This window comes from Bombina bombina, chromosome 4 (assembly GCF_027579735.1).
Source record: "Bombina bombina isolate aBomBom1 chromosome 4, aBomBom1.pri, whole genome shotgun sequence".
NCBI lineage: Eukaryota > Metazoa > Chordata > Amphibia > Anura > Bombinatoridae > Bombina > Bombina bombina.
The window spans coordinates 696,967,885-696,986,887 of NC_069502.1; the positions used below are offsets into that span (position 1 = coordinate 696,967,885).

The window sequence follows — 19,003 nt, forward strand, 5'->3', positions numbered from 1 at the left end:
TGTATGAAGGATGAAACAACAGAACAGCATTGTTTCGGGCTCAACACTAGCCCTTAATCATGCTTAAAGGGACACTGTACCCAAATTTTTTCTTTCGTAATTCAGATTGAGCATGACATTTTAAGCAACGTTCTAATTTACTCCTTTATTCAAATTTTCTTCATTCTCTTGGTATCTTTATTTGAAATGCAAAAATGTAAGTTTAGATGCCGGCCTATTTTTGGTGAACAACCTGGGTTGTCCTTGCTGATTGGTGGATAAATTCATTCACCAATAAAAAAGTGCTGTCCAGAGTACTGAACCCAAAACAAGCTTAGATGCCTTTGCATGTTCTTTCCGAATTACAAAAAATTTTTTTGGGTACAGTGTCCCTTTAACCTAAACCATATCACCATACTATTTAAATAGAGTATCAAAAGGCTCCAAAAAAACATATTACCAATATACCACCTTGTGGTTAAAATTGATCTACAAGGTAGTAAATTTATTCTATTTACACTTAATGTCACTAGCTTATATACATCTATTAAACATACTAGTGGGGTGTTGTCTGTAAATAAAATTGTATCTGCAGATAATTACACACACCTAATAAAAAAAAAAAAATCTTACTTTTGGATATTATTCTACAATTTTTTATTCAAGGATACTTTATTTCTACAGAGTAAAGGGACGGCAATGTGAGCCAATGTCGCCCCTACATATGCCAATATGTTTATGAACAATTTTGAAGAGTCATATGTATATGAGAATCATCTATTTAGACAACATGGTGCCACTTGGTGGAGATTTATAGATGACATATGGTATCGAGACATTGGATCCCTGAATGGCTTTGTGGATGATTTATATAACTCAGGGAATGACATTAAAATGTATTGTATTTTGTAGTGAGGAAGCAATCCAATTTTTGGATACTTGGGTTTATAATAATGGTTCACTGAAAACTGATATCTATACTAACCCTTCTGATAGGAATAATAATTTGGCATTTGATGGTTTTCATCCCCTTTCAACTTGCTACCCCAAAAAGTCAGCTTTTGAGAGTTAAGAGGATTGTCTCAGATGAGACATTGTGTGGCACACGCCTGGAACAGATTAGCAATACATTCATACAGAGATGGGTATCCCATTGGTTTAATGAAAGATGTAGCTAATTCAGGGATAGAACAAGGGAAAATACCTGTTTATAAAAAAGAAGAGAAAATGGTAGATTAATTTGTGTTTCTCAATATAATACAATATAAGGAACCATCAAATTAATAAAATTTTGCGGAAATATTGGCACTTCAATTTTGCCATCTTGAGATCAAGTTTTTTTTTATAATCCTCCAATGCCAGTGTACAGGAGAGGTAAAAATCTCAGAGATAAGTTAATATAGGCCGATAGAGAGAAAGAAAATGTTAAAACAAACTACTATTGGGAAACCTAGAAAAGGTTGCTTTCCATGTCTTAATTGTGTGAATTGTAATTCAATGATTAAGGGTGACATCTTTTATCATCCACATACAGGAAGGAAATACCCTATATGTGAATTTATGACATGCAGATCGTCATATGTAATTTATATTATTAAATGCCCATGTTATTTAATTTTCATTGGTCAAACGACTAGGGAAGCCCGTGAAAGAATCTCTGAACAAAAGTCGAACATTAGATGTAAAAATATGGATGAATCTATAGCATCACATTTTTTACAAATGGGCCACAGTATAAGTCAAATACAATTTCAGATTATAGAACAAAGTGAAAATGCCCCGATGTGTGGGGAATAGAGAAATGTTAAATAAAAGGGAGATTTTTTGGATACAATAATCACTAAGGGCTTAAATCATGATTGGTGTTTTGGTAAACATTATATATATATATATATATATATATATATATATATATATATATATATATATATATATATATATATATATATATAGTTTTGTAACACCACTAAGGTGGAATTCATCCTAGTATACAAGTACTGGCATGGACCAGTGCTGCACTAGGTGACAGCCACGACCCGGATACCCTCACAGTAAGGAAATCATATAAGATTTTGCCTACTTAGAAACAGGGATATACTCGGCTACTTGTTCGAAAATAGTTTATACAGATGAAGCTGAACTGACTAGTATACTTTTATACTAGGGTCACATTTTGAATCTGTTACTATGTAAATACGGAGGTCAGGTCAAGACAATGTGTAACGCAGAGTATACGGCATGGGGTGGCAATGTCCACAAAATTGCGTTAAATATGATCTAGATATGACCACCTCTGGTGCATTGTGTATATAATCCCTAACGTGGGCAATAAGAAGAATGGTAAGCTATGTGGTTACCAAGGTAACTAAACTAGCTCGTAAGATTTCCCTACACTTGACAAATTTCCACATATATATACACACATACTACAAAAGAATTTGTATGGTTTAAAAAGATAGATAATCCCTTTATTACCCATTCCCCAGTTTTGCATAACCAAAAGAGGTATAGTAATATACTTTTTTACCTCTGTGATTACCGTGTATCTAAGCATCTTCTGACAGCCCCCTGATCATATGACTTTTTATTTATTATTGATTGACTTGCATTTAGTACTGTGTTGTGCTAAATCTTAAAAAACTCTTCAGGCATGAACACAATGTTATCTATATGGCCCACATTAACTAGCAGTCACATGTTGTGAAAAGCAAATAAAAAAGCATGCAATAAGAGGCTGTCTCTAGAGGCTTGCTTCGAAACAGGAAGAAATGTAGTGGTTTAAATGTTATAAAGTATATTAATATATCAACGTTGGTTGAGCAAAGCTGGGGAATGGGTAGTAAAGGCATTATCTAGCTTTTTAAACAATTTTAGTGTAGACTGTCCCTTTAAATTATTATTTTTTTATATGTAATAATTTGTTTAACCACTAGGTGGTATTTTAGTAATATGATTTTGGTGCCTTTTGATAAACTATTTAAAGGGTATGGTGATATGGTTTATGGTATGGTAAAGTATGATTAAGGGCTAGTGTTGAGCCCAAAACTTTGCTGTTTTGTTGTTGGACCCTTCATACACATTTGCAAATAAAGGTCTCTTTAATCCGCTGAGATTTGGATATTTGTTACCAATTACATTTGCAGCCATACATGCCAATGCCATGCCATAATACCGCCTCAACAATGTTTCACAGATGTGGTATGCTTTGAATCAAGAACTATTCCTTCCCTTCTCTTTCCATCATTCTGGTAGAAGTTGATCTTAATTTTATCTGGGAACATCTAATCTGGACTTCATAATCTTAAGGCTAACAAGTGTTTGCACTTTATGATAAAGCATCTGTATTTATTTTCATGAAGTCTTCTCTTACTTGTAGACCGAGAATGATATACCTACTACCTTGAGAGTGTGTTTAACTAGACTAGATGGTTACCAAAAAAAGAATATTATAACATCTCCCAGAGTTGTCTTCCATGGTCGTCTAGGCCATTTGGTGTTATTGAGCTCACTAATATGTTTTTACTTTTTAAGAATGAACACCACTTTTTTTTTAGCATAATGGTGACTGGCTTTACCTGCAGTGACAGATTTTAGTTTTTTGTAGGTAATACTTGTATTTACAAGATTGAACATCTACAGTTTTTTTGGGAGGAATGCCATCTTAAAAAGGAGCAGTCTAGTCTAGTCAAAATTAAACTTTCATGATTCAGATAGGGCATGCAAGTTTATAATATTTTCCAATTTACTTTTTTTCATTAAATTTGCTTTGTTTTCTTTGTATTCTTTGTTGAAAGCTAAACCTAGGTAGCCTCATATGCCAATTTCTTGATGGCCGTATCTTATCTCAGAGCATTTTAACAGTTTTTCACAACTAGACAGTGCTAGTTCATGTGTAGCATATAAATACCATTGTGCTTAATCCCGTGGAGTTATTTATGAGTCAGCACTGATTAGTTAAATGCAAGTCTGTCAAAAGAACTGAGATAAGAGGGCAGTCTGCTGGGGCTTAGATACAAGGTACAAAATGTATTAATACAACAGTGTGGTTTATATAAAACTAGGGAATGGGTAATAAAAAGGAAATTTATGTTTACCTGATAAATTTATTTCTTTTACGATATGACAAGTCCACGGATTTCATCCTCACTTATGGGATATTGCTTCCTGGTCAGCAGGAGAAGGCAAAGAGCACCACAGCAGAGCTGTATATATAGCTCTTCCCTTCCCTCCCACTCCAGTCATTCGACCGGTTAGTAAGAGAAAGGTAAAGCCAAGGTGCAGAGGTGACTGAAGTTTAACAAAAATAAAGACCTGTCTTAGAAAATTACAGGGTGGGCTGTGGACTCGTCATATCGTAAAATAAATAAATTTATCAGGTAAGCATAAATTTCCTTTGACAAGATATGACGAGTCCACGGATTTCATCCTTACTTATGGGATACAATACCAAAGCTATAGGGCACGAATGAAAGGGAGGGACAAGACAGGAATCTAAACGGAAGGCACCACTGCTTAAAGAAACTTTCACCCAAAAACAGCCTCGGGCAAGGCAAAAGTATCAAATTTGTAAAATTTTGAAAAAGTGTGAAGAGACGACCAAGTTGCCGCCTTGCAAATCTGTTCAACAGAAGCATCATTTTTAAATGCCCATGAGGAAGCCACAGCCCTAGTAGAATGAGCAGTAATTCTTTCAGGAGGCTGCTGTCCAGCAGTCTCATATGCAAAACAGATGATACCCTTCAGCCAAAAAGAAAGAGGTAGCCGTAGCTTTCTGGCCCCTACGTTTTCCAGAAAAAAACAACAAATAATGAAGATGACTGACGAAATCCTTTAGTCGTCTGCAAGTAAAACTTCAGGGTACGGACCACGTTCAAGTTATGTAACAGACGCTCATTCTTAGAAGGAGGATTGGGACACAATGAAGGAACAATAATTTCCTGATTAATATTTTTGTTGGAAACAACCTTAGGAAGAAAACCAGGTTTGGTACGTAACACTACCTTATCGGAATCAAAAATAAGGTAAGGAGAATCACATTGTAATGCTGAAAGCTCAGAAACTCTGCGAGCAGAAGAAATAGCAACCAAAAATAAAACCTTCCAAGATAATAATTTAATATCTATGGAATGCATAGGTTCAAACGGAACCCCTTGAAGAACCTTAAGAACTAAATTCAAACTCCAAGGAGGAGCAATAGGTCTAAACACAGGCCTGATTCTAGTCAGAGCCTGACAAAAAGATTGAACATCCGGAATATCTGCCAGACGTTTGGGTAGCAAAATAGATAAAGCAGAAATCTGTCGCTTTAAGGAACTTGCTGATGACCCTTTCTCCAAACCTTCTTGGAGAAAAGATAAAATCCTAGGAATCCTAATCTTACTCCATGAGTAGCCCTTGGATTCGCACCAATAAAGATATTTGCGCCATATCTTATGGTAAATCTTTCTAGTAACAGGCTTACATGCCTGAATCAAAGTATCAATGACCGAATCAGAGAACCCTCGCTTAGATAAAATCAAGCGTTCAATCTCCAAGCAGTCAGCTGCAGAGAAACTAGATTTGGATGATGGAAGGGTCCCTGAATGAGAAGGTCCTGCCTCAATGGAAACTTCCACGGTGGCAGAGAGAACATGTCCACCAGATCGGCATACCAAGTCCTGCGAGGCCACGCAGAAGCGATGAGAATCACCGAAGCCCTCTGTTTGATCCGAGCAATCACCCGGGGAAGGAGAGCAAACGGTGGAAACACATAAGCTAGGTTGAACGACCAAGGCACTGCCAAGGCATCTATCAGTTCAGCCTGAGGATCCCTGGACCTGGATCCGTATCTTGGGAGCTTGGCATTCTGACAAGATGCCATAAGATCCAGCTCCGGTCTGCCCCATATGAGATTCAGGGTGGCAAAGACCTCCGGATGGAGTTTCCATTCCCCCAGATGAAACGTCTGTCTGCTCAAAAAATGCGCTTCCCAGTTGTCCGCTCCTGGGATGTAGATTGCTGACATAACAAGAGTGAGTCTCCGCCCACCGAATTATCTTGGATACTTCTGTCACTGCTAAGGAACTCCTTGTTCCTCACAGATGATTGATGTAAGCCACAGTCGTGATGTTGTCCGACTGAAATCGGATGAAGTTGGCCGAAGCCAACTGAGGCCTAGCCTGAAGCGCATTGAATATTGCTCTCAACTCCAGAATATTGATTGGAAGTAGAGACTCCGACCGACTCCACACACCCTGAGCCTTCAAGGAATTCCAGACTGCGCCCCAACCTAGAAGACTGGCGTCCGTTGTCACTATCACCCATGAGGGTCTGCGGAAGCACGTCCCTTGGGACAGATGATCCGGCGACCACCACCAAAGAAGAGTCTCCTGATCCAGATTTATCTGAGGAGACAAATTTGCATAATCTCCATTCCACTGCCTGAGCATGCTCAGTTGTAGAGGTCTGAGATGAAAACGAGCAAACGGAATGATGTCCACTGCCGCCACCATCAATCCAATTACCTCCATGCACTGAACCACTGATGGCCGAGGATTGTACTGAAGGGCTCGGCATGTATTCAGAATATTTAAACTTTCTGACTTCCGTCAAAAAGATTTTCATGGATATAGAGTCTATTAGAGTTCCCAGGAAAGGAACCCTTGTCTGTGGAATTAGTTAACTTTTTTCTAGATTCACCTTCCATCTGTGAGTCCTTAGAAAGGATAGAACAATGTCGGTATGAGACTTTGTCAGCTGATAAGACGACGCCTGGATCAGAATATCGTCCAGATAAGGCGCCACTGCGATGCCCCGCGGTCTGAGAACCGCCAGCAAAGACCCTAGAACCTTTATGAAGATCCTGGGTGCCGTGGACAATCCGAAAGAAAGGGCCACAAAATGAAAATGTTTGTCCAGAAAGGCAAACCTCAGGAACTGATAATGATCTCTGTGGATAGGAATATGAAGATATGCATCCTTTAAGTCCAAGGTAGTCATATATTGACCCTCCTGGATCAATGGAAGAATTTTCTGAATAGTCTCCATCTTGAAGGATGGAACTCTGAGAAACTTGAGATCTAAAATGAGTCGGAACGTTCCCTCTTTTTTGAGAACCACAAAAAGAGTTGAGTAAAACCCCTGCCCCTGTATTGGAACGGGACAAATTACTCCCATAGTGGAGAGGTCTTTTAAACAACCTAAGAACGCCTCTCTTTTTATCTGGTCTACAGACAATCGTGAATGAAGAAACCTTCCCCTTGGGAAGGGATTTTTGAACTCCAACTGATACCCTTGAGACACGATTTCTAGTGTCCAGGGAACCTGAACGTCTCTGATCCAAGCCTTGACAAAGAGAGAAAGTCTGCCCCCTACTAGAACCGGTCCCGGACCGGGGGCCGCCCCTTCATGCTGTTTTGGGAGCAGCAGCGGGCTTCTTGGGTTGTTTACCCTTGTTCCAAGCCTGGTTGGGTTTCCAGGCTTGTGGATAATTCCCTTCCTGTTTAGCAGAAGAGGAAGAAGGGACTCCCTTGAAATTTCAAAAGGAACGAAAATTACTCTGTTGTCCCCTTTGCTTAGATGTTTTATCCTGAGGGAGGAGGTGACCCTTACCTCCCTTAATGTCAGAAATTATCTCTTTCAAGTCAGGCCCAAATAGGGTCTTTCCTTTGAAAGGAATAGTCAAAAGCTTGGATTTAGGGGACACATCCGCAGACCAAGATTTTAACCATAAGGCTCTTCGTGCTAAGATAAAGAAAAACTCGAACTCTTAGCCGCCAATTTGGTGATCTGAAAGGAAGCATCCGTAATAAAAGAATTAGCCAGCTTAAGGGCCTTAATTCTATCCTGTATTTCCTCCAAAGAAGTCTCAGTCCTAAGAGACTCTTCTAGAGTGTCAAACCAAAAAGCAGCCGCAGTCGTGACTGTTACAATGCAGGCCGCCGGTTGCAACAAGAACCCTTGATGAACATAGAGTCTTTTGAGAGGACCCTCCAACTTCTTATCCATGGGGTCTTTGAAAGCACAACTGTCCTCGATAGGAATAGTCGTACGCTTGGCCAGGGTAGAAATAGCTCCCTCCACCTTAGGGATCGACTGCCAAAAATACGGAACGGTGTCAGCTATAGGGTACATTTTCAAAAAAATAGGGGAAGGAGAGAACGGGATACCCGGCCTCTCCCATTCCCTTGCAATAATTTCCGAAATTCTCTTAGGAACAGGAAAAACATCCGAATAAGAAGGAACCTTTAAGTACCTGTCCATCTTACTCACAGTCATAGTCGTCCAGAGTCACCAAAACCTCTCGTAGCAAAAGGCGGAATCTGTCGGGGGCAATGCACTGCCTGAGTCAGACAATTCCCCCTCAGATAGAGCCTCCGTACCCCCCACCTCAGAGCCATGGGAGGGTACATCGGAGATCGCCATCAAAGCATCAGAAGTCGCAGGGACCTCATGGGCCTCTTTCCTAGTACGTTTGCCTTGCAACGCTGGCAACTTAGATAAAACTTCTGTAAGGGTGGATGACATAACTGCAGCCATATACTGCAGAGTGAAAGAAGCAGACGCAGTTGAAGAACAAGGCATCGCCTGAGCGAGTGGTAATGGCTGACGCTTGGGGAGAAAGCTGCGGCATATTCCGAACCTCTTCAGCAGCATCCGCTAAAGACAAACTTTTATTAAAGAAAATGTGTTCTCTAAACTGTAAATTCCTTTCAGTACATGAAGGACAAAAAGTAACAGGGGGTTCCACATTGGCATTCAAACATAATGAACATGTGACACTTTGCAAATCCATATCCCAAACAAGAATGAATATGGTACTATTAATATAAAAGACAAAAGCACAGTCCGTCTATGTAATCGTTTTTCTTTTCTTTTTGTATAAAAAAAAAAAAAGAGAAAAATGGAAACGTTCTATGTTCAAAAATAAGGCAGCTATAAGCTTGTTTGATTTATAATGCGCTTATAATTGCTGCTCTAAATACTGTTATGCTTTACTCTAGAAGCATTCTGTGCCTTAAAACACTCGTATATATTTTACAAGAAGAACTAGTGTAAAAAGTTAAACAAAAAAAAACCCACCAGTGCACCTCGCCACAGCTCTGCTGCGGCGCCTACCTGCCTCCACAACACAGTGACACAAACAGCCAAACACCCGGACGCTCAAGACCGCCTGCTTTAATTACTATAACCATGCGGTCTCGACAAGCATCCAGGAACACGTCCTCTGCAGAGCTCAGCCAGAAGAAAGAGCGCGGCCTCAAGACGCAACCGGTCTGAAGTGCGCAAAATCAGCCCCGCCCCTCGTGGGCGGAAATCAGAGAGGCCCTCTTGCACAGTAAAAATGGCCGTAAAGAAATATTATAAGCCACCACAAACCCTAAAGTTAAAATCGCTTAACCCACTACTGCTCACAGCAGCTAACCATAGTAACGAACACTTTAACACATGCATCACGGTCATTCGACCGAAGTTAATCCGCTTTCTATTAGCAATCCCCAGCATCAAACAACAGCCCTGATTAGAATAACGTCACTGTAGGAGCCAAATGAACAATGTTAGCCCCACTACATGACACTGACAGCCAGCATTTCACATTGTCCCTTGAAATACATTGTACCACCAAATTGAGTCAGGTTTAAGCCCCATACTAAAGGCAACCCCTACAGCCCTTTTCTGAGTTAAGATTGTCCCAGAAAAAATTAGCAGTACATACCTGAAAGCTGAGCAACAGCATGATCAGTCCCACATTCAAGAGGTTCTGCAGTTCCCTCCTGTAGAGCTGTGGAGACATACCGGGTCTTAGTTAAATATGCTAAGACCATCATCTGAAGGGCAGCACACATCATGGGAGGCACAGTGAGAATAGAATCCCTCCAGTACCCATTGCTTTGAAGCCACCAGATGCTTCTCTTTTAATTTTACTGAAGAGACTGATCTGGTCTAGGCTACACCCTAAAACAAAAGTAGCACACTTAGGCACTACAATAAAAATAATAAACTCTTGATTGAAGAGTCTAAACTAACACCTCACTTTACCTCTTCCTATCATTAACACAGGCAAAGAGAATGACTGGGGTGGGAGGGAAGGGAGGAGCTACATATACAGCTCTGCTGTGGTGCTCTTTGCCTCCTCCTGCTGACCAGGAGGAGATATCCCATAAGCAAGGATGAAAACCGTGGACTCGTCATATCTTGTAAAAGAAAAAGGGATCATCTATCTTTTTAACCTCCTAATGACCACAATGTACCCTGTATGTCATTGGCCATTAAGGTTTTTTTCAGGACATAATAGCGCAGGTCCGACAAGAACGCAATATTATGCCCTCCTTCCAGCAGGCTTTGTGGAATAGCGTGGTCTCAACGCTGGTGGCAAGACCATGCTATAAAAAATAATCTCGGCACCTAAAGGATTTTAATCAGTTTCTCAAGTGTTAGTATAATGCCTTGATAGGTTAATAACTTGCCACTTTACGGATAGGGGAAGGATAGCCAATCCTGGTAACTCCTGGTTCCTCTTGTTAGATAAAGCAGGGTGTTTAGCGGTTATACCGCAATATTGGCCCAATAGCACCTTGTGTGTGAATCCCAGGGGTTAGTGATGTGTGAAGTCTTTTGGTGAAGTGTCTCACCTTGTCGCAGATATCGGTCCTAGGGAGGATCCGTATAGTGCAACATTATCTGTGGGCTTACCCTCTATGCCGCTCTCTTTATCGCTGTTTCTCTGGCTGTACTCACTCCCTCCTCGACTCTTTGTCTCATGTGTCTGTCGTCACTGAATGGTTCACGTCCACCTCGTATTCAGTTGCGATTCCAGCTTGTGTTCCTCTTCCCCAAATCCTGGCATCGAATTTGGTCCCTTCAAGCAAACCCGCTGTGCTCACTATCCCCAATTGGTATAGTTGAATAGAGTAAGTGAGGAGCACCAGCTGGGACTTGGTAATTAAAACTTAGCTTTTATTAGCAACAACAGCATATGATAAAAACAGGGTCAGTCGATCATGCATAGCAGTTTTAAGATTTCAGAGGGAAGGATCTAGCTTACTCGTTTCTGCAACAGCTGTAATCATAGCTTGAGCTATGTTGCGGAAAAGCATAAGCTGGATACTTCCCTATGATGAGGTCTTAAAACTGCTATGAATGGTCGACTGACCCTGTTTTTATGACTTACTCTATTCGACTATATAAAAAAAATCAAGCCCCAAAAAAAGGCCAGCGACATATAGGGTACGTTGCTGGCCTTAAAGGGTTAAGCAATAAACATTTTTAACTAGACCGCCCCTTTAAATATATGCCTGGAAGTATAAGTTAAGTATGTAACCACTGAAACGGGTATAATGATTGATGCTTAAATAGTTAATCTGATGAAAGATTAATATAGAAGACTTCAGTTTTTGGCATACTTAGCTTGTAGAAGCCAAGCGTGCCAAAATATAAAAGAAATTCAAATACTGCTGGCATAGAAGTGGCTGGAAAGGTTAATAATAAAAGGACATTGCTAGCAAAGTGTGTTTTTTTTATGCTCAGTAACACTTAAAAGTGTAATGTTATTCGAGGATCAGATCTGACTGCCTGGGCTAGGAGTTTAACTGCAAAGGCTTAAAGGAAAGGAGACAAGGGACAACCTTGTAATGTACAATTGGATATTTTAAAGCTGTCTAATAGTCCCATCTTATCCTGTCAAACGCTTTTTCTGCGTCTATAAGAACTGAATTTCTACATAAATGTATCATAAAATGATCTGATCTTTACCCAAGTCACAACAGACAAGCACAGTCTGCTTAAACAACTAACACAAACAATTATATGCTTTCATGTCTTTATTGAATACACTAAGTTAACATTGAAAGTATGTTTACAAGAACATTTTGTAGGTACTAGAAATGTTTTTAATATATTGTATACTTACATCTCTGCATTTGCTTGCTATATTCAGACATATTGTCTGGTCTTATGGAACGAAGAAATTTTATATATTCATCACTGTGGTACTTTGTCATCTCTTCAGCTGTTGCCTTATGGGGACGCTAAAGAAGAAATTAAATTAATTAGGAGACAAAGGCCTACTTTAAAACATAGGTGTAGGTAACAAGAGGTTGTAGATCGGGTGTAATATGCAGTGCATCAGAATGTGGATCATCTCTTTACGTATTTGTTAAAACTTACATAAATTTCCATTTTTCTATATAGACCATAATTAAGTAGCAAATTGTGCGTCATTCGGATCCTGTGAGGCTTCATTGGGTGTCCTTGTCCATAGTAATAGTTCCCAATATCACCTATGGGGGGAAAAAAAAAGTACCTTTGAATAGGGTTTAAAATAGATCTACCTACCAGTAATTTTTACATTATCAAGAAAAACAACATTTATGCTTACCAGATTAATTTCTTTCATGGTGGTAAAATACGATAAGCCATTACTTCTGGGATTCAACTCATGGCCACTAGGGGGAGGCAAAGATACCCATCATTTCATACGTTTTTAATCCCTGATATCACAGTTTAACATATAGCCAAGAAAAAAACAGAAGTAGGAAACAAGGCAGGTGCATACTAAAACTCCCACCAATTGGGTACAAATAAAAAAGGTGGGTTTAGAAGACTCTCACCACCATGAAAGAAATTAATCAGGTAAGCATACATTTTGTTTTATTTCATAAGGTGGTGAGGTTACACAAGTCATTACTTTTGGGATCTAATATCCAAGCTGTGGAGTCCACAAGTAAATGGGTGGGAAAAAGTTAAGGCAGGCACCAATTTACTAACCAATAAGACTCTAGGACTTTGCTTTCCAAAACAACCCCAAAAGAAAAAAAAAAAGTGAGGAAGAAGACATAGTTGTTGCTGTGCAATCTACATAACATAAATCTCGTCTTAAAAAGACCCACAAAGTGTAACTAATCTAGCAGAATGGAGTTTTAGAAAATTCTGGAAGAAATTTCCCTGCTTCCCATAAAGCCTTAATTAATGAAAGCTTTTAACCAGGAAGCTAAAGTAACAACTGTAGTCATCTGACTCATACATTGACAAATAAAACAAAGAAATTGAGAAACCAAGTTCTGACTGGAAAAATAATTAAAAAAAAGTTAATACCTTATCCGAATAGAAAATAATATAAAAGGAATCTCAAAATAAAAAGTAAACAAACCAAACACTCTGCTGGTGAAAATATTGCAAAATGAAACAATCACTTTTAAAATAAGCTGAATGTTTAAACCATTTGTAGGTTCAAAAGAAGAGTGAAAAATTCTTAAAACCAATAAGGTTCTCAGGAAGAGATAATAATAAATAATAATAACTAATAGACATACTTTAACTAGATCTAGAACAAAGACCAGACCTGAATGTAAAAGACCTTATTTTGAAAGAAAGAAAATTCCTGAAATACTGGTAACAAACATGTTTATCACACCAGGAAAGAGAAACCAAATTAAAAACTTTTTTTAAAAAAAATAAAATTAAAAAAAGCTGTATTCTTTGTAGGCCATACAGTCAGGAACTACAAGCACTTGCTGCACAGCCAGAGAAGAACACTCCTACACCTATCCTTACAGCATATGGTTGAAGCTCAGTGAGCAGAGTATGCAATTATGCACAGCTAATGTTTTCCAAATATTGGTCATCATGCTTGTGTGAGGTTAAGGTGGTGAAACTCAGAATGCAGGGACACACAGAACAAAAAGACTTTGGAAAGCTTTACTCATTGATAACAGTTGGTAATTCAGATTGAGGATAACAGAAACAGCAAGTTTGAACATAGGCCTTATGCAAAGCACTAACGTCCAATACAAAGTTCAGAATACTTTAATCGGTTTGCAGTAACTAAGTCCAATAGACGCTGGTGCCTAAATTGAACGGTAAAGGGTGAGGTTGTCACAGAATACCTGGTAGGTACTGCAGGCACAACTAGTAAAAGTAAAGCAGACACAGTATACCCAGAGGGCACAGTTGGTGAGACTATCACAGATACCAGAAAGGTGCAGCACGTTGAGATGGTTTAAGGAAGGCTGTCACTGGTAAGGTAGACACAGGTTTCTCAGCAGGTACAGGATACCCTTTGAGTACAGGTGGTGACACTGTCAAGGGATACCAGATAAATATGGCTTATCTAAAGTGAACACAAAATTGAATGTGGCCTCTTTCATACAAATGTTGGACACTCCTGATTTTGCTGTATTCAATTTTGGACACCCTAATACAATGTAGCCTCCGTGGGATATTCATGATGATATACTGAGTACTAATAAAAATGTTTGTGAAAGGGATATAAAAAGACAATGATCTATTGTTTGCATATAACTATGTGTTTAAAATCCGCAAAGGTTACAGCAGGAACAGCTGGTTTCAAGAAGGCTCTGTTGGGGTGGGTGAGTCCCCCCTTTTTCTTTCCATTCCCTGGGGGCTTGTGGTTGGGGTCTCTCTGTCCCCGTCAATCAGACATGTCTGTCGCTTGGGCTGGTCCAGTGTTGGAGCAGGATCTGAGATCTGGTACTCTGCTATTTCGTCTTCGGAGCATAGAGGTACTGTAAGCCTCGTTGAGGTTTCTCCTTTCTCCACGTTCAAGATTTGTGGAAAGGACTGGCGAATCTTAGATAGCCTGCAACGTTATCCGCTGGTTAGTGGATACTTAGCAATCTGAAGGATCTTATCTTCTGCTGCTTTCTACTTGCCCTGCAAGTATTTAAGTTTCAGAGTCATTTTTAGATGACTGCAGAGTGCAGTGTTTTTGCTTCAGGTGTTGTTCGTCAGACCTATCTGAGCTTGCTGCACAAGGTTTCTTTTTTTAATATTTTGGTATTCTGAGCTATCTTTGTGACTTGGGGACCTTAGTCTTCAGTTGCTTCAGAGTGCGGTTGCGCTGTGTTAGGGGAAGATCCTCTCTCTGTTTCAGACTCCCGGCCTTATCCCGTGGTTTCTGTATCCCTGGGGTCTGGGCATTGCCTCCCCTTGTTTCTATGAGACTGGTTGGGTCTTTGTTAGCCTGACCCGGTTTCTTGGGTTTTTGCTCTGTGTTTGTGCCCTTTTTAGGGTTTTTTTCTGGAGTTCCTTATGCTCAGCATACTAATGCACTGTGGCTACTCTGCACTGTAGCAAACCGAGGCTTGCAAGTTTGATCCCAGGCGAGGTCTACTCAGCCTTTCCTCATTTCAAAGTTGATAAAATGAGCAGCGCCTTGAGTCCCTTAAAGTGAATGTAAATTTTGATGCTAAACTGTCCGGTTTTTAAAAATTTGATTAAAAACAGGGGCACTTTAATTCATCAAAATTTACATTTCACTTGTGTTGTGAAAAAATACATTTTAATCTCGACAGCCGCTCCAGCTTCCTCCGCCCGTCGCAAAGCCTCTTCCTAGGTCTAAAATGAGGAATCTGGCTTCCTCCAATCACAGGTTTAAAATTGACACAGATTCCCCCGGGGGGGGGGGTAAAGCTGTGATTGCAGGATGACCCAGCCATCATTTCGGACATCAGAAATGGCTTGCTACGACCAGGCGAAGCTGGAGCTGCTGTCAAGTTTAAAAAGGTAAGTATTTTTTCACAATGAGTGAAATATAATTTATGAATTAAAGAGCCCCTGTTTTTAATTGAATTTTTAAAAACCGGGCACTTTTGCCTCAAAACTTACATTCACTTTAAGGGGGATTAGCCGCGCTTTACAAAAACAATCATGGTTTCTCTGTGTCTTTTCTTCTTTGTGGAAGAATACAGTAGTTGGTTCCCTTTCTTTAGTAAGGGGTGTGTTGTTTGGAGACCGACTGCTGGGAGATCGTGTCTCTTTGAGGCTGTTGACTCAGTCAAGTCTAGTTCCTGCAGGCTCTAGCAAGGCTTGTGGGCTATCTGCGGGTCAGTGTCCTTGGGCCTTTTCCTTTTTTTCAAGGCTCTTCTCGGCTTTGGACGAAGCAGGATTTTGTTGGGCAGGGGTTTTCAGGCGTGATGCCCTCAGAATGGGCCGCCTCTTGTACCCTCCCGTTTTTGAATTCAGTGTCCACTATAGCTTGGGTATTGTTTTCCCAAAAGTAATGACCGGGGTATGAGGGGAGTGGGAGTAGTACTTAAGCCTTTGGCTGGGGTGTCTTTGCCTCCTCCTGGTGGCCAGGTTCTGAATTCCCAGAAGTAATGAATGCAGCTGTGGACTCTTTCCATCAGAAGAAAAGAAAATTATCAGGTAAGCATAATTTATGTTTTTATAGATGCTAGTTATGCAATATGGGGGTAAGAAATATTTTTTTTTAAAAAGTTTTTTGCTAGCACAGATTTCATTCTGGAGTAAATTAAATTATTGATTAAGAAAACATGCCCAACCCCCTCAAATTTTATAATTATTTTTTTGCTCAGTACTAAAGCAGGGCTGTATTTTTTTGCCTGAATTTTAAAGACTTTAACTGGACTAATCTATTACAGAATCAGTAACCAGATTTAACAGTAGGAAGTTTATCAGACTAAATCTATGCAGTGACTTGAAGGAGGCTTGGCCGTCCTTACCGCAGAAATTATAAAGCGCAGAACCTCTTGAATCCTAGAGCCAAATATGTAGAACTTACTTGTACAATAAAACACAAAGGGAGTTTAAAAAAAAAAATAATCACATTAGTTTGGTTAAAATGCATATATTGACCCATACAGATTTGCAAAGATAAACTAATAATCAAAGAATTAAGCTTGCAAATACACACTTAATTTAACAAAATAAATGATCAGTGATTTTACTTTATAGAGGATCTAAGTGTTTAATATTGGGGACAGTATCAAACATGCTCCAAAATGTAATGCAAATACAGACAAATAAATACACAACCACTAAAGCAACTTAATGTGCAAAATTATATATGTACTATGTACAACTGTGATACATATATTTGCACTATGAAACTGGGGCAATGTGCCTAAAAGAAATCCTTTCTGTAGAAAAGAGAATGTACATAACTAATTGAAACTTAAAGGGACATAATAATCCTAGGCTAAATCAATTGAAAGTAAAGCAACACAATTGTAAAAAGCCGACATGAAAATGTAACTTGAATATCTCTCTATTACCTCAAATTTTCTCCAGCTAAACAGAGTAAGTGCTATGTGAACAGTTATACTTCAGGTACTGTAAGCTCCATTAAAAAAATAAAAAAAAAATAAAAAAAAATGGTAAAACACAGTGTTTGTCAGAAATCTCAAATACTAAATGCCCCACAATACACTGTATGTTAAAGGCATTAACAGTAATAATGGTCTGTGTGTATTGTATACATATTTGTCACAGGGCTATGATGGACATGGAGGTTTACCTAATAATTGCTTGTGGGCTATATGAGTGCACATACCACTTATACTGTAAGTAATAGGCAATAAAAAAACAATGGTCTGTGTTTACTGTATACATATTGTCAGGAAGGCCTCATGAGTTTAGTTGTTAAAGGGCTAACTTTCTTAGCTTATGTGCTAAAAACATTTGTTTTGTTTTTTTGTTTTTTTCCCAGAAGAAATGTGTTCCTGTGTTTTGTTCCTTAGATAAGCCAGAGCCCTTATTAAATAATTTGTAAAATTCACAATTGAGAACTTTATTGCCTCAACCTGTCAACACAGAGAGTGATAGAACACAGTGCCTCAATCCAGGCACTAACTAGGGCAACCAACCTTGTAAATAAATATACTTTAATAAGTCATAATGCATAGGAACAATAAAGAATGCAAAATATATGGTGTTTGGTAGCAAAATACTCATGACATCACATAATTATTGCCAATCTGTGTATATAAACTAGATATTCATAACAGAAATTATAAATTGTTCTAAAATTTCAGCCAAGGATTTAGAGCTTTATGAGATGTCCTAAAAGAGAGGAATGGATGTTTCCTCCTGGCTTGGTCAAGAAATCTGATGGCAGAAAAAAACATAAATTTATGCTTACCTGATAAATTTATTTCTCTTGTAGTGTATCCAGTCCACGGATCATCCATTACTTATGGGATATTCTCCTTCCCAACAGGAAGTTGCAAGAGGATCACCCACAGCAGAGCTGCTATATAGCTCCTCCCCTAACTGTCATATCCAGTCATTCGACCGAAAACAAACAGAGAAAGGAGAAACCATAGGGTGCAGTGGTGAATGTAGTTTAATTAAAATTTAGACCTGCCTTAAAAGGACAGGGCGGGCCGTGGACTGGATACACTACAAGAGAAATAAATTTATCAGGTAAGCATAAATTATGTTTTCTCTTGTTAAGTGTATCCAGTCCACGGATCATCCATTACTTGTGGGATACCAATACCAAAGCTAAAGTACACGGATGATGGGAGGGACAAGGCAGGATTAAGCGGAAGGAACCACTGCCTGAAGAACCTTTCTCCCAAAAACAGCCTCCGAAGAAGCAAAAGTATCAAATTTGTAAAATTTGGAAAAAGTGTGAAGCGAAGACCAAGTCGCGGCCTTGCAAACCTGTTCAACAAAGGCCTCATTTTTAAAGGCCCAGGTGGAAGCCACAGCTCTAGTAGAATGAGCTGTAATTCTTTCAGGGGGCTGCTTTCCAAGATAAAAGTTTAATATCAATGGAATGAAGGGGTTCAAACGGAACTCCTTGAAGAACTTTAAGAACCAAGTTTAAGCTCCACGGGGGAGCAACAGGTGAATCACTGATGCTCTCTCCTGTTTGATTTTGGCAATCAGTCGAGGGAGCAGAGGAAACGGTGGAAACACATAAGCCAGGTTGAAGAACCAAGGTGCTGCTAGAGCATCTATCAGCGTCGCTTCTGGGTCCCTGGACCTGGATCCGTAACAAGGAAGCTTGGCGTTCTGGCGAGACGCCATGAGATCCAGTTCTGGTTTGCCCCAACGATGAATCAACTGAGCAAACACCTCCGGATGGAGTTCCCACTCCCCCGGATGGAAAGTCTGACGACTTAGAAAAAGTTCTCCACGCCTGGGATATAGATTGCTGACAGGTGGCAAGAGTGGAACTCTGCCCAGCGAATTATTTTTGAGACTTCTAACATCGCTATGGAACTCCTGGTTCCCCCTTGATGGTTGATGTAAGCCACAGTCGAGATGTTGTCCGACT

General features: G+C 39.6%; 1 protein-coding gene across 1 annotated transcript in view; it reads right to left on the bottom strand.

The window, feature by feature from the left end:
• HDAC2 (histone deacetylase 2) overlaps positions 1-19,003 on the bottom strand; it is a gene marked incomplete in the record, with an annotated part of 356,906 nt that overhangs the window by 315,545 nt on the left and 22,358 nt on the right. Inside the window, 2 exon segments of the mRNA XM_053710876.1 lie at positions 11,867-11,984; positions 12,124-12,236. Of these exon segments, the coding sequence (XP_053566851.1) occupies positions 11,867-11,984; positions 12,124-12,236 (231 nt within the window).